This window comes from Oxyura jamaicensis, chromosome 24 (genome assembly GCF_011077185.1).
Source record: "Oxyura jamaicensis isolate SHBP4307 breed ruddy duck chromosome 24, BPBGC_Ojam_1.0, whole genome shotgun sequence".
In the NCBI taxonomy this organism is placed as follows: Eukaryota; Metazoa; Chordata; class Aves; order Anseriformes; family Anatidae; genus Oxyura; species Oxyura jamaicensis.
Window position 1 is genome coordinate 6,511,549 of NC_048916.1, and position 15,805 is coordinate 6,527,353.

A 15,805-nucleotide genomic window follows, 5' to 3' on the forward strand; every position below is an offset into this window, starting at 1 on the left:
GGAAAGGCAAGCGGCTGCTCTCTCCCCCTGAGGCTGGCCTTAGCGCACAAGCAGCTGAAGCTGCAGGTGTCCCCTGAGCACTGAAGGCCTGGCGATCCGACAGGCAGGGGCAGTGTGTCTGCGGCGTGCTTCTCCCTGGGCGTCACGCAGCTCCCAGCCGGTTCTGAGCACTGCAGCAAGCGCTCTTCCTTCTCGTTTACTCTGGATTATCTAACACTCCCTGTTTTTGGAGTATCATCACATCAGTCTCTTATAAAATGTGCTCCTGCTTGTTGCAGATACTTGGCAAATAGGTCAAAAAGGCACACTCTGGCAATGACCAACCCTACAGCTGAAATCCCTCCAGACTTGCAGAGGCAGCTAGGACAGCAGTCCTTCCGACCCCGGGCTTGGGCTCCACACCTGGTACCCGATCAGCACCGGTGAGTAATGGCACCGGCCGTTCGGGCAGCTTTGCGCCAGGAAACCTGCTCAGATGTCACCTGGAACGGAGCTCTGAGGACATCCTGCTTGGCAGGGAGGGGCGAGGAGGAGGAAGAAGTACCAGGAGCAGGCCCCGGGGCAGATGTCTGACCACCCTGGGGACGTTGGAGTTCTGCAGACGTGGGCAGTGCCGGGGCAGGAATCAGCTGGCTCTTCCCCTCCAGCCCTGTGTTTGTGGCTGGAGATGACTTGCCAGAATAGCTGCCATCACTGAAGGGGATGGGAGTAAACTATCCATGTTAGAGGAGAGCTTTTCTCTGTCGTACGGGTAGGTGTCAAGTTACCTGTAGGTAGCAGATTTTCTATGGATTATTTTGGAGTCAGATGCAGGGATAGGACTGCACCAAAAATCATCTATGCCAGGGCTTAAAAACCTCACTGTTCTGCACCAGAGTTGTGTGTTTAGACTGCAAAGTCTCTTTGCAAAGCTCCTGGAGAGCCATTTTATTTCTGATCTGTAACCCCTGCTGGGAATGATGTGGGGAAAAGAAGCTTGGGAGGGAAGAAAATTCACAATGGAAAGGAGGGAACTGCTGCAGATTGTATCTTAACACACTCAGAATGTTTGGGTGGGTCATTCCTGATGGAGAGGTGTTAATTTGACACAGAGTACTTGGCACAGCAGCAAACCGGAGACACTAATGCCACAGAGAGAGCTTAAAACACGCACTGTGACCCTCTCGGTGCCAAGAGCGTAAACCAGCTGCAGACTGCAGTTTGCTGCCCGTTAGTCTCCCTCTTGAAAAAGCAAGTTGCCTACCAGGCTAGATTAGTGCTCACGCTAAATCCTTCAGCCAGCTCACACTGGCAAGCTTGACAAAGCGCTTTTTATTGTAGCCAGATACCTGCTGAGCTGAGCACTGATGTAATCAGCAGAGACAGGTGAACTCTGAGCAGACTGAGGCAGAGTCAGTGCCACGCTGGAACTCCAGACAACCAAGATAAGCACCTCTGTGCGCTGAAGTTACTCCCCCAGAGCTGCTTGGGGGGGGGGGGGGGGGGAGGAAAGGTTTCTAGGGTCACAGAAAAGCTTGATAGGAAGAGAAGTGCAGCTTGCAAAACAACCAGAATATGCTGCGTCCTACTTTAAGGATTGCTTCAAATCGTGAAGGTAAGCTGGGTCACTCACACGTTGCAGGAACTGGTTTTTGTTTTGCTTTAACAAATTGTTGAAACGCGCTTACCCAGTCAATACGCTGGTATCACCTCTGCCTCCTGGCTTTGGAGTCCTGAGGCTGGTTGCATCACGAACAGGGTGGCATCTGTTCATTCCACCCTCAGTGTCGTAACGTGCTCTAAGCCTGCCTCCCGTTTTGCCTGAGAAATATGGAAACTTCATCTGACCACGGCCCAAAGCGACTCCCCCAGTCGTGTCTGAGACACACAGCACAGAAACCATTAGCAGTCTTGCCATCACAGAAATAGACCTTGGCTACTGAACAGCTGGTGGGGCTTATTTTAGCACTTAACATATTTTAAGCCATCTTCTTTATACATAGCACCAGTTTTGGTCATGACGACTTAGTATCTGGAAGCAGAATTGAAGCACGGTGGGCAGCATTGATCTGCCTTGGCCGTGAGTGTTTGGGAACCTCGGTGAGATTTTTATCTGTAGCTTCTGCTTTCCACTGCTACGACAAAAGATCAAATGGATTAGGATAATGGATGGGATAGCATCAAAAGGCAGTGGCACAGCTCTGTCCTTGGAACAAAGTCGGGTGTAATCTATAGAAACTGCAGCATGTCCTGCTCAGCCAGGCCAAGGGACAGGAACTGAGCCCAGCGTGCTGGCGGGGTTCCAGCACCGGTCACCTTCTGACAAGGGAAGCCTCTCCGGGAGAAATCATTCTTCTTGGAACAGGCTTCAGCCAAGAGCCAGTACTCGCAGCAGCGACGGCACTGACTCGTCTGCAGTCGCACACACCAGGACCGCACCAGTCTGCAGGCAGATGGCTCCTGTTGGCTGTAGTGCCAGGCTGTGGAAGTGCTGGAAGGAGCACGTCTCCCTGACCGCACCCATGGGCTTCAGTCGGAGCCCGTACCACTAAACACGGATGGGTTTGTGGAATGGATTTGCACAGAAACCATTAGGGCAGGCGGAGGAACTTGCCTCTGTTTGTCAGAGGGCGCATTTTTACACATGTGGGAAGTTAGCCTTGTTAATGATAATACAAGTTTCACCTTGATAGCAGGGCAGGAGCTTAGTGCTCGACTCTGATAAGGGGGAGCCCCAGCTGCGGAAGAAATGAGCTCCCAAAAAAATCCTATTCTGGCTCCCTCTTATGGTGAAGAAGAAATCTCACGGTGAAGAGAAAGCCCTGTGTAGATTCCTGGCGCAGTTGCCTTGACGCTGGCTGTGTCTGCTCTTCCAAGGTACCTGTTCTGACTGCACAGGGCCAAGCAACCAGGAGACTCTGCGAGTGAAGTGACAGCATGGCTGATGCTTTAGGAAGACTTTGCCTACTGTGCAGAGTTTTATGTCCTTGTCCTCTTTTTGAATTCAGTGCATCTCTGAGCAGGGATGCCAGCCCCCCTTCCTCCTCAGTGGAGCACGTCAGGCTGGGAGCAGGAGAAACCTCCCTTCTCTGTGCCTCTGCTGTCACCCACAAGCATCAGCAGTCCCTGAGAGGTAGTCAGGGACCTCGGGAGCTGGAGAGCTCCAGAAGTGACTACTGAAGAGATGAATTTGCATTTTTAGGTTGCTGAATAGCTTCCCTAAACTTTATCTCTCTGAGGGATGGATGTATTTGGGTGGAGGAGTTGCTGCCCATCTCCGATCTGGTTGGTGGTTGAACCACGTCCAACCCGTAAGACATTTATCTGCCCAGGCACTGAGGCTACTCGGTGATCCCGTCTCCTGTTCGTGGTGATGATAGCACATTATTTCTTAATCTAAAACATGATTTATTCTGGATGAGTGGGCAGGTAGAACTTGGCGTGGCTGGTGTAAATTAAATGTCTCTACCGGAGCTTGTTTTTTAAATCTGGCATCACTAACCCACTTCCCCATGTGTTCAGTTCTATTTACAAGGACTCCAATACTCTGCACCTCCCCACTGAACGCTTCTCCCCGGTTCGGCGCTTCTCTGATGGTGCTGCCAGCATCCAGGCTTTCAAAGCCCACCTGGAGAAGATGGGCAATAACAGCAGCATCAAACAGCTTCAGCAGGTAAAAGAGGGGCGTGGGGGACCTCCAAAGAGCATCTACGAGGGTTTCTTACTGTCTCAGGCCTACTCCTGAAGGAAGCGAAAGGTCAAGTCTTTACAGCCGATGGCTGTGGACATGCAGCGGCCTTCCAGCTGAGGAGCTTTCTCCTCCTGAATGTCTGCAGCAGCCCTGATGAATGTCCTCTAAATGTGCTGTTCAACTGCAATCTGTGAACCCCGGGGTTCCACCCCACTCTTTCTGGGGGGAAATAATGCAGGTGCTGTGCCCATACTGGGGCTGTTCTGCCAGCCCTTGTGGTCCCATCAGCACTGCCAGATTGTGTTTGCTGCTCTCCCACATTTCCTATGGCAGAAATGTTTTGGGGCTGTTCCAGGATGCCTGGGCAAAGGGCAGTTCCTACTGCTTGAGCTCGGAGTATGTCGCATTGTATTCCCTCTGCAGCCCGTGTATGTCTTATCAATGGCTTCAGTGGGATTTGGCACTGGGACAGGACTTTCACCTTGCAACACAGGAGAAATATGAGATGCTCTTTTCACCTTTAAGTTATCATTACAAAAGCTTTGTGCTTGCATTTTTGGGGGAATGCAATGGTGCTGGTTTGATCTCGTGTGCAGTTTCTCTGTTATCTAAGGCTTGAGCTAGCCATGTTATCACACACCCGATTCTGTCAAATGGATCGGGTTTTGGTACTGGATTTTTCAGATAGGTAGACAACAGGCTGCTCTGTTGCCATGCACAAAAGGTCACTTGGAGGCTGTGTTGCATTTGTTGCAGGAGTGTGAGCAGCTTCAGAAGATGTATGGTGGGCACATGGATGAGAGGACACTGGAGAAGACGCAGCAGCAGCACATGTTGTACCAGCAGGAGCAGCACCATCAGATTCTTCATCAGCAGATTCAGGTACTAGAGCCTGAACCAGACCTTCTGATGTCTTGGCTGGGTTTCCTGCATGGCTGCAGATAAATAAATACCGAGCTGGTCCCTGTGGGATTGAGGAGGGTAGATGGCTCAGCTTGCTGTAGTAAGAAGCAAGCCTGAAGGAGTTCAGCAGCGATGTTTACTCAGCTGCTGTGATAGCCAAAGCTGCAGTCAGGGATCAAGTGTTTGGAGAACACTTGGATATGTCCTACTTCACCAGTCAGCATTTCCGAAATGTTTTACTTGCTCCATCATTGATCACAAACACTTCTTGTTTTCTGGTGCCTGGTTCAGGACTGTATCCGGCCACCTCAGCCGTCTCCACCCTTGCAAGCTCAATGTGAAAACCAGCCGGCTCTGCTCACTCACCAGCTTCAGAGGTAAAGAAATGGCTTTAGTAGAGCTCCGGGGGATAGGATTCTCTCGACCTCAAGCCCAGGGGTGAGCTAGCACACTTAGAGGCCAGGGCCAGGCTGGAAGCGTGTAGAATTAGAATGGCTGAGCCAGTTCCCAGGTGAATGTGCCAGGTCCTTTTTGCTGGATTCTGTCTGAAGGACTTCTGGAGGTAGAGAAATGTGATTCAAAGGCACAGATCTGCTTTGAACAAATGATAGACAGCTCTGCCTTCTGACCAGCTTGAAAACGTTACCTTCAGTAAGCCAGTTTGTATCGTGCTTCTACTCGGAGCTGCTTCTGGGCTTCTCGGTCCTCTTCAGGCTGTCTGTTAGGTAACAGTCCTTGTCTGCATCGCCCCGGCTTGTGGATGCGGCAGAATTCTGGGGAAGGAGAAGGGCAGGCTTTCTCACAGGCCAGAGTGACTCAGGAAGACAGCTTGCGGTGTCCTTGTCCCTGGGGTTTTTGTTCTAGCCACTGGGTTATGCTCACTACCTCTGTGACCTGGGCAAGTTAGATGGCTTTCAAAACAGAAGGCAAGCTGCAGAGAGCTCGGGATCCCAAACACGGGCTTCGTGGTGTTTATTTAAAACAACAGCGATGTAGCATTTGGCGTCAGTTCTCTCAGTTGAAAAGGCATCTTAATGAGGAGCACGCATGATGAAAAGGCTCTTGTTTCCCTGCGTAGGTTACGGATTCAGCCATCCAGCCCGCCCCCGAACCACCCTAATAACCATCTCTTCAGGCAACCAAACAGTAGCCCACCTCCTGTGAGCAGCAGCGTGCTCCAGCCCCACGGTAAGCACCGACAGTTTACTGAGCCATCTGCGCTCCTCGGGGCGGGCCACTTGGCAGAACCGTATGGTTTTAGCAAAGCTCCGGGGAAAACAGTGCGTGTGGGTGCTGGGGGCTTCGGTCCCTCTGCGTTCGAGTCCTTGCGGTTTGCTGATGATGTAAAAGATTCTCCATCTGGCAGCAAGGGCTGGTGTTATCGAGAGCTCGCAAGGATCTGCCAGCTGGAATGTGTTGATACGTTTCTTGTCATGAGATCCTTACTTATCGCTCCTGGGGGTGGGGAGGAAGGGCTGATATTCCTGGGTTTATGCAAATCACTGTCAACTCTGCTTTGTTTCCCTTTCTGTGCGAGGGCCTCTAGCCGTGACTTTTGCACCCTGGTGCAGTGTGACAGGAGTCAGGAGCAGCTCTCCCCTCGCCATCTGCAGCCATGCTGGGGCTCTCAGCACGCCCCAAAGAGCAGCAGCTCCTCTCTCCCGAGCCTTGCCGGAGGTGCTGAGAGTCTCTGTTCCTCGCAGGTGCAGCCTCCCAGTCCCAGTTCCAAGGGATGCCGTCCCACAACACAATCTTCCCGCAGTCTGGTAACTGTTCCCCCCCCCCCAAACATGGGGCTGACGTGCCTGGGCCTGCAGCAGCAGTCACAGCCTCAGCAGGTCACCATCCAAGTGCAGGAGCCCGGTGACATGGTCAGCAACAACCTCCTGCAAGGCGCCTCGGTGGCCGGGCAGGGCATGTCCTCCCACGCGCGGGGCATGTCCATCAGCCCCAGCGCCAACCAGATGCAGATGCAGCACCGTGCAAACCTGATGGCCTCCCTCACCTACGGCCACAGGCAGCTGTCCAAGCAGCTCAGCGCCGACAGCGCCGAGTCGCACAGGTAAGGCCACCGGGCACCCTGCACCGTGCCCCCGAGCAGGGGGGAGCAGCGGTGGGGGTGGGTGTCAGGCAGAGCTGCCGTCCATCACATGGAGATGGGGTTTCTGCAGCAGCCCCGGGCTGTGCTGCACTTGTTCCGGGGTTGAGGCTGGCTCCCTGCCACCAGCAGCAGTTCCTTTTTCAGGGTGGGGGCTCAGGGAACCTGCCCTGTGGCTTGGGAAGCACCTCCTGCCCGGAGTGGCTGCCACTGCCTCCTGCCAGGGGTCTCTTTGCTAGTAAGTGAAAAGCTAAGCAGGGGTGCTTTTGCATATCTTTTTTTCCCAAAAGTCATATTTTCCTCTGTGCAGCCATGGTTCCTGCTTCCCTTACACTTAGCAGCTCTGGACAGGGCTGCACCACCTCATGCTTCGGCTCTCCCTGGTGGGTCACTTGGGTGACTATGGTCACTCTGCCGTCGGAGTAGCTGTCACCTCCTGCTCTCACGTGGGCGCAGCAGGTCAAGTGGGCCCCGTGTGTGGCAGGACCACAGGAAGCAGCCCCGTGTGCCTCGTTCAGCCGGAGCTGCCGCAGTACAGCCACTTGTTCTGTTTTCTTCTTTGCAGTCTGAACGTGAACAGGTATTCCCCTGCCAACTACGACCAGGTGCACTTACACCCCCACCTGTTCCCGGAGCAGCCTCGTGTTTCCCCCAGTAACTACAGCCCATCGGGAGGAGTTGGGTTTCCTCCGGCTCAGCAAGCTCTGAAAGTCCCGCAGCTTGACCAGTATCCCAATTTCCCTCAAAATGCACATCAGCAACAGCAGCACTACACTGCATCGGCACTACAGCAAGCACTGTTGTCCCCGACACCTCCCGATTACAGCCGACACCAGCAGGTACCGCACATCCTCCAGGGACTACTTTCTCCCCGGCACTCGCTCACGGGGCACACGGACATGCGGCTGCCCCAGGCAGAATTTGCACAGCTCATCAAACGGCGGCAGCAGCAGCAGCAGCAGCAGCAGCAGCAAGAATTTCAAGAGTTGTTCAGGCACATGAGTCAAGGGGATGCTGGGAACATGGGCACCAGCATGGGACAGAGCCTGTCGGAGCGTCAGTCGTTGTCTTTGCCTTACCAGAGTGCTGACACGTACCATCCGCAGAACAGCCCCCAGCATCTCTTAAAAATCAGGGCGCAAGAATGTATCCAGCAGGTACCTGCGGCCGTGCCACCGCACGGATACGTACACCAGCCAGCCCTGTTCCACTCGGAGAGCATGGAGGAGGACTGTGCGTGCGAGGGCGCCAGGGACAGCTTTCCAGACAGTAAGAATTCAAACACATTGACCAAAGGTTGCCACGAGACCCCTCTGCTTGTAAATGCAGGAGGGCACGGGGACCCAGAATCTTTGCTAGGAACTGCTAATCACGCGCAGGAGTTGGGGACACATCAATACAGACATCAGCCCGCTGCTGGATTCAGTAGGAATAAGGTGCCCAGCAGAGGTAAGGCTCGGTGCTGCTCGCGTGGATGAAATGCTTTTCCATGTTGGCTGCGTGTCGCTCGCGTTTCTGCCAGAGAACACCATCCCTACCCAGTACAGCAAGGATTTCGTGACATACTTTGCATAGCACAGAATTACCTAGATTCTTTCTGGCTTCTGTGGCCATAAGTAAATTGCAGGCATAGTCTCTCTAATAAACAGCGTTAAATAAGAAGGGAACTTGACCAGATTCTTCTCTTTGGAATTTGACCTACTTCTGCAGGCAGATAAAGGCCAGGTCTCAGGATACCAAAGAGAGAGGTCTCCAAAGAGATGCTGTGATCTGCTGACTCCTGTATTCCTGGGGATGTTCCCCACCCTGTGTAAACAAGTGCCCAGAAGTTGTTACTGGTACAGCTGTAACTGCACTGGGGCATGTTCCTTCTGAGCAGACCCCTGAGTCCAGGCACTGCCAAAGCTTCCATAAACAAGCTCCCTAAGGACTGTGATAAACGACTTGCTGCTAAATGTGCCTTGCACCAACTGCTCCGGCCCGTCGGGAAGCAGCAGCAGCAGCAGCAAGGCTCGCTTGAGCTAGAGGGGTGATGCCAAAGAAAGTGAGTTTAAACTTGCCGTTAGCGTTGAAGGAAGAACTTCCCTGCTAGCTGGAAGCAGTTGTGCCCTTGCTCCTTGGTGGCTGCATTGGCAGCGATGTGCTGTAAGAGAAAACCCTGCCGGGGCTGCAATTACAGGCCTTTTCTGTAGGAAAAACAAACCCCTGCCCCGTAGCTCAACGGGCTTTGGAGGGAGGCTTTCCAGGCCGAGCGGGGTGGATCGGCATTCACTGCAGGACTGAGTTGCGCTGGTCTGAAGCCATCAGCTCGCCCTTGGCACAGAGAGCCCTATTGCAAGGAGCAGTGTCCTGGGCACAGGAGGCAGCGTTTTGTTTGGGGACACAGCATGGGTTTGTTGGGAAAGTACCGGGCTGGAACAGAGCGGCTCCCAGGGCAGCGCGGGCATGCCAAGCCACGGCCCTCAGCTTGGGGCAGGGGCGTGGGGACGAGGCACGGCTCTTCTGAAGCCTTCCAAAATTGTGTTCCCGGGGTGTTTTCTCTCAGACCTCGGTTTCCCTGCGGTGCTTGAAGCACAGAAGGGAAGAATCGCCCCAGGTTAAGCGGAGGTTGGAAGCTGGGCAGTGCGTTTTGGACCCAATCTTGGGTTTACATCATAATATCGTAAGGCTGGAACGTGTGAGATGAGAGGGGCTGGTGAAGTCAGAGCTAAATTTCTGCCCCGGTACCGATGGTGCTAAAACAGGTTACACAAGGGAAAAGGACTTTAGACTACAAGACTTTGTAAATGAGTAAAAGCAAGTAAATGTTTACAAATAGTGTTGTGTAAGCACTTCTGATGGGCTGTTTGGAGGGCTCGTGTAGTAAACCATACTCGGAGACGCAGCTGCTCGGAGCGCCTTCCTCCGGGCTCCCATAACCCACTTGGAATCCGGCCTGTGCTGCTTCGGCTCCCAACGGTGTGGGCATCCGAGCGGCCTGGGCACACTGACCTACACCGAAATCCTATAAATCTCCCTGTAGGCGCCCATAATGGTGTCACTCACAGGCGTGTGGTACAGCCCGGGGGTTACCGAGTGCCGTGCGCGGGTGCTAAAGGACGGGAGACGCTCGCCCCCCGCATCAGCCGTAGGTGGTGACCGGGGATCGTGCCCGTTTCAACCACACCTGCACTCAGGATGTGACCCAGCTGCATCTGAGCAGCTCTGCCAGGCCCGTTGAGCCTCCTGCCGTGGGAACCCTGCCTTCCCCCGAGCTGGCGGTGGTGGCCCCGCGCGCTGCCAGCGTCACATGCTGCAGGGACACAAAGCGCGCCTGGCCCAGGGCGGGAGAGGAGAAAAGGCCTTCTGGCTGCGGGCTCAGGCTGCTGGAACGGCACCCGGCGAGGAAAGGAGCCCAAATTCAGGGCTCCCCACCTCTGCTGCCTGAGCCGCGGTGGTCCCAGAGGTGCCGCAGCGCTAGGGACCACCGGTGTGTGGCTGTCACAGGTCGGGGCCCCGTTTGGCCACGGAGCCTGGCCGAGGGGCCTTCCCCTGTCCCCCCAGGCTGGTGCCAGGGCTCGCGGCCGGGCCCAGCCTGGTTTATGGAGCAGCAGCAGCGGGCTGCTGGCGCCTGCCTGCCCGCGCGGCCGTTCCCACAGTTGGAAGAGCGTCCCGAGCGGTGCGTGGGTGGCACGGCTCTGCCAGCTCGGTGTTACCTCATGTTTTCCTTCTTGTGTTTTCCGGGAAGGCTGACCGTTAACCAAGCTTAACCCCCTGGTTGTGCAAAGGAGAGGAGGCCAGCTGCATCCCTGGCTGCCGGACGTGGTGCTGGCAGCCCCGTGTGTCTGCGCGCAGGGCGCGATCCTGCCGGGAAGGATGCTGGAGCGGGCGAGCTGGCGTGGCCGCGGGCCTGGGAGCAGCGCGGGGAGCCCGGGTGGCAGAGTTCGGTTGTGACCCAGTCTGGTCCAGATTTGGTAATTTCAGGGAGAAGTCACTCTGGAGAGAGCACTTCTCGCATCTCCCAGCCAGGAAACGTCTTGCAGGGATCACTTCCTGCTGAGCAAGCCCTGTAAAACCCGGTGACTCTCTGGGGATCTACCTGCAGGGTGTCACCTCAGGGCAGCTCCCCAGTGCTCGTGGCCACGTCCGCATGTTTGTGCTCTGTAGGACTCCTCACCAAGAGAGAACTGTTTACATGCATCAGAGCCAATGACAGGCTTCTCCATACCTCAGGACTTTATTCAAAACATCATGTACTTGATGACGATAGGTTTTGCTTGATAGGAATGTAGCCTTTACCCTCGGTCATAAGAGCTTGCAGTGCAGATGGACTTTGCCAGGCAGAACACTCTTGTACTCCTAGAGCCAGATTGTAGGAGGGCAGGGAGAAGTCATCTGATAAAAGCTAGTATCCTGGCAACTCTTCCAGCCAGATATGTTGCATACAATTGCCAAGGGGCCCTGCTAGAACATCCTGTGTTGGAGGCTGGGGAGGAGACCCTTCTCCCCCTTCTCTTGTGTAATACGAGCAGTGCACAGAGCAGGGTGCAGGATGTGCTCGGGTCCAAGGGGGAGGCAGCTGGGGCGTGCTGTGCGATGGAGGGAGAGGTCTGCCTGCCTGCCGTGTCGGGGAGATGCTGCACCACGTGTGTGAGAGCAGCCAGCAGTTGTCACCTGGCAGGCAGCGCGCTGCTCTGCAGCGAGGTTTGTTCATGCTGTCAGGGCACAGACCCGCAGCCTCACAGCGTCACGTGTCACCGAGAGCTGCCAGTTCCTTGTAATAACCTCTCCTTTTTCTGTCTTGTCTGGTTTTCAAGAGTCTATCGTAGGGAACTGTATGGACAGGAGCTCCCCCGGCCAAGCCATGCAGGTGCCTGACCACAACGGGCTGGGCTACCCCGCGCGACCCGCGGCCGGCGAGCACCCGCGGCCCAGGACCCTGCAGAGACACCACACCATCCAGAACAGCGATGATGCCTACGTAAGTCTGAAGAGGCCCGTGCCCAGCAGATCTAGAGGCAGCGCCGAGCTCCCTCGCTGTGTGTGGATTCTGGACGAGGCGTCACGTAGGAAAGACAGTGCCCTGCTCCGTGGGGCTGCTAAGAATGAATTGCTGTTGAGAGGCCCCAGTCAGCACATCGGTTTGCTAATACTGAAAGCATTTTAACAGGGACCAACGTGGGAAGTACTGCTTTGCTCGTGTGTTGCCTGATTTGTCCCAGAGCTGGCTGCTGCAGCTATGGCACCTCTTCTCTTTCCCCCGAGGTGTTTCTGGTGAAGCCATTTGGGCTGCCCCAGGCTTGGCTGTGGCTGCAGAGGATTACAGGAGCTCAAAGCCCAGCTTTCAGTTCTGCAGGGCTGCTAAATGACCTGGCTGTTACAGCGCAGACCTTGACCAGGAACAAAGAGCAGCTGCTCTGCTTCCCATGTTCTGCATCTCTGAGAACAGTCATACTCACATCTTGGCGTGTTCCTTGCCAGTTTCCTCCTGCTACGAGGGAGAAGGGCCCTTCCCTCACCAGTCACATGCAGGTGTGGAGCGCAGTCCGATCATCCCGTCCGTTCCCAGGTGTTGAGGTGGCATCAGCCACACCTCTGCTGTCCCCGGTGTCTGCTCCTTACTTCTTCCCGGAGGCCATCACTGAGGGCTTGCAGAAACCCCCTGGGCAGCCTGTTGGGGATAGGCGGGGGGCGCAGCCGGTGACTGGTTCTGATCCCCCTTTGAGCTGTGTGCTGGTGTCTCCGCAGGTGCAGTTAGATAACTTGCCTGGAATGAGTTTAATGGCAGGAAAAGCACTCAGCTCTGCTCGGATGTCTGATGCCGTCCTCAGCCAGTCGTCACTCATGGCCAGCCAGCAGCTGCGGGACAGGGAGAGCGAGGGTAAGGACCCAGAGACGTGGAGGCCCCGGGACCCTGCGCAGGGCGTGGGTCAGGAACTGAGAAGAATCCACGTGGGCCTGACAGCTCGCAGTCTGCTTTGCAGAGCCACCCCTGCTCCCCGAGAGCAGTGCAGCAGGGGTCTCTCTGGCCCTGCCATGCTTTGGGTACGAGCCTGTGACAGCCTGCAGAGCTCACTGCGTGGGTGCTCTTGGCCAGAGCCTGAGCTTGGATCAGTGATCTGGGCTTCCTGCAGAAACACCAGGCAGCCTCACCTGCTGGCCTGATCCCCACGCAGAAGCTGTAAGTCCTTAGTGCTCCTAGTGCAAGCCCTGATGTTGGTCTTTGATCTTACAGAATGCGGAGAGGGTTTGGAAGGTCAAGAGCATCCCAACCTAGGTGATGGCAACCAGCATCTAAACACCTCCTGTTACCCGTCGACATGTATTACGGACGTCCTACTGAGTTACAAGCACCCGGAGGTGCCCTTTGGGATGGAGCAGGCAGGGGTGTAACGAGGAGGGAGTGAGTATCCGTGTCCTCCGTTTCCCTCCACCCACACACCCAGGCTCGCCTGGATGGCAGACCCAAAGATGTGCTGGCCAGACTTCCACCTGTGTCTCCTTCCCCGTGCCGTTGCTCTGGTGTTGGTGCAAGGCTGGAGAAGAGACCGGCTCCGAGCTCCTGCGCTCTGTGGCTGTCTGCTGTCCCTTCTGCTTGTTGGGGGGAAGCGTCCTCCTCCACGCACTTGCTGTCACACGCTTGTGCCACGTTTTACTGGCAGTGGCCCTGTTCTGGGCATAGCTTACGGGTCCGGACTGTGAACAGGGCAAGGGGCTGTGGGAGCAGGATTGCCGTTTCGTGGTATCCCTAACGCATCTCTGCTTTTTCTCTCTGTTGCAGGTTTTCTGTACAGCTTTGAAATGAAAAAGGTCCATTTTAAACCAACAGTATCTAGCAGCATTGCGCCAAATTGCCGTAGTATTTCTGACTAACTGGAATACCATGGCCCCTTTCCTCATAATCAGTTCATCCAGTGTGTTGTTCCTTTGGTTTCTTTAATTTTTGCCATATTTGCCTGTAACTCCAGCTATCACAGAAATAACCAGAGAACCCGAGTCCTACACGTCAGCGGAGGATTCACGGAGCCTGAGCACTGAGTCTGGTTTTGGAGGGCTTTTACCGGCCGGGCAGGGCCGCGGGGCTGCTCTGCTCCAGGAGCAGAGGGACCGGTGCCTCCCGGTGCCTCCCGGTGCCTCCCGGCGCGGGGAAGGAGCAGGCGGGGATGGAAGCTCAGCGCGGCGCTGAGCCATCGCAGCCGTCCCCAGGAGGCCGTGCTGTCCTTCCCTCCCGAATCCTTTGCACTGGGGAGGGACCCGCCGGGACCCGAGCCTGGGAGCGGGGGCAGAAGGAGGGGGCCCCGCTGCCCGGCCCTCCCCGCGGAGCACCGACCCCTGGTGCAATACGCTTCTCGTCTCATCTTCGTCTGCTTTTGTTCTTCATTTTGTCATCGTGCTGAAAGGATCACTTCTTCCCCCACCCTCGCCCTTTTTAACCTTTTCTTTTCAAATCCACATACAACTTTTTTTTTCTCCTCCTGGCTTAATGTAGGGAAGACAGATTTTTTTTCCTTTGTTTTCTTAGCTTTTCCTCCTGATCATGTAGGAATTGTTTTTTGGTAAATGTTGTTTTATTATTATTGTTATTAATAAAAGGCAAAAGGAATTTCTGTTTGAGAGAAATTTTTAACTAGATTCTGTTCTATATGAATTGTGACTTGCACCTTTTGTTCAAAGTATTTTATTTCTTTTAATGACTTTGTAATTGTGACTGGTTTTCTCTCTCGTGCCAGTGGCGAAAGTGGTATTCTCCTTTATACAGTTCAGACGCGTAGATCTCTTCTTTGTCCTTTCCATTCTTTCCTTGACTGAGAGAAAGCAAACCCCCAGCGGCCGGGGCTCGGGGAGCACCTGGTGTCATCATTGCCTTCGGGACTTCACGAGCTACAGCTGAAATTCTTCTTACTGACACTTTGGGAGTCTTTTTTTAAAAAAAAAAAAGAAAAAGAAAAAAAAAAAGGAAAAATCGACCCAGCCCTCCTGAATTTGCACAGAAGGAAGTGTGAAAGCAGCATGGCAGAGGTTAATTCGCTATTGCTACCATGCCTCTTCCCACCCCCACCCCACCCTGTCCCCAGGAAAATAATGCTAAACGGATCTGCAGCCCAGAAAACCAGAAAGGAGGAAAAACTCGGCAGCTGCCAAGCGGCGTCTCCCCAGCCAGCGTTCCTGCTGGCCCCCTCGAGCTGCTCAGGCTCGGCCGGGGCGTAGCTGTCCTGCTGCATGTATTTCCCTACCTGGTGAAGGGGGTCCTGTGCGGGCCGGGGGGCGCAGGGAGCCGGGCAGGGCTTGCCGGGCTTCAGCAGGAAGATGCCAGGAGACACTGAAAGCCTTTTGCTCTGTACCTTCGGTTTGTTTTCCTTTTGTTTACATGACACTGTATTTCTGGGAGAGTTGACAGCCACCCTACAGTAAGCATCCAAAAAAGCAGGGACTCGCTTAACCGTGCCATTTCGCAGTATCACACTTTTTTTTATCATTGCTTTGTATTGTAGTAATCAATACGCGCAGTATATGTTGAATGTATATTAATATACTTTGCTATTATTTCTGTTTTTTGGAAATGTCAGAAGTATTTTTCTTCCTCATTTATGTTGGACTAAAAAAAAAAACTAAAAAAAAAAAGTTTCGGTAAATCTTCAGTCCATTTTTTTGTGGGTCACTTGCAACTAGTCGATTAGTTGGACAGTGGGATCATGACAAATAAAACCATGATTATGATCTTCCCCCGCTCTCTTGTTTGCCTTGTTGCTCAACGCCGGGGGCGGAGGCGGGGACGGCCGGGGGGCTCCGGGGGCGCCGGGGGCGAAGGCTGGCGCGGTGGCACCGCTGTCCCCTCCTGCGGCCGGGCACGGGGCAGCCTCAGCGCCGCATCCTCGGGGCAGGCGTGGGGCGCACGTGGCCCCGTGCAGCGCCCGGGGGTTTCGGGGCCGCCTCGCTCCCTGCCTCGCCTGCGCCCTCCTGGCAGGGGCCGCCGGGGCTCGGGGCATGGCGGAGGCGCAGCCGCAGCCTGGGTTGGAGATGTTTTCCTGAAATCCTTGGCTTATCTCCCTGCCCCCACTGCAGCGATAGGGCCTCCTGCGAAGGCGCCGAGCAGCGCTGCGCCCCGGCTGACTCATCCTGCGGATGATTCCTGCGCGGTGACGGGGACGGGGGCT

The 15,805-nt window shown here is 54.9% G+C and overlaps 1 protein-coding gene across 1 annotated transcript in view; it reads left to right on the forward strand.

Moving 5' to 3' along the window:
• SIK3 (SIK family kinase 3) overlaps positions 1-15,373 on the forward strand; it is a 37,836-nt gene extending 22,463 nt beyond the window's left edge. The window contains 12 exon segments of the mRNA XM_035346145.1: positions 279-422; positions 3,502-3,652; positions 4,427-4,552; positions 4,865-4,950; positions 5,652-5,761; positions 6,277-6,350; positions 6,352-6,635; positions 7,237-8,120; positions 11,468-11,631; positions 12,399-12,531; positions 12,886-13,053; positions 13,432-15,373. Coding sequence (XP_035202036.1) covers positions 279-422; positions 3,502-3,652; positions 4,427-4,552; positions 4,865-4,950; positions 5,652-5,761; positions 6,277-6,350; positions 6,352-6,635; positions 7,237-8,120; positions 11,468-11,631; positions 12,399-12,531; positions 12,886-13,043 — 2,314 coding nt within the window. The 3' untranslated portion in view covers positions 13,044-13,053; positions 13,432-15,373.
• Positions 15,374-15,805: the final 432 nt, after the last annotated feature.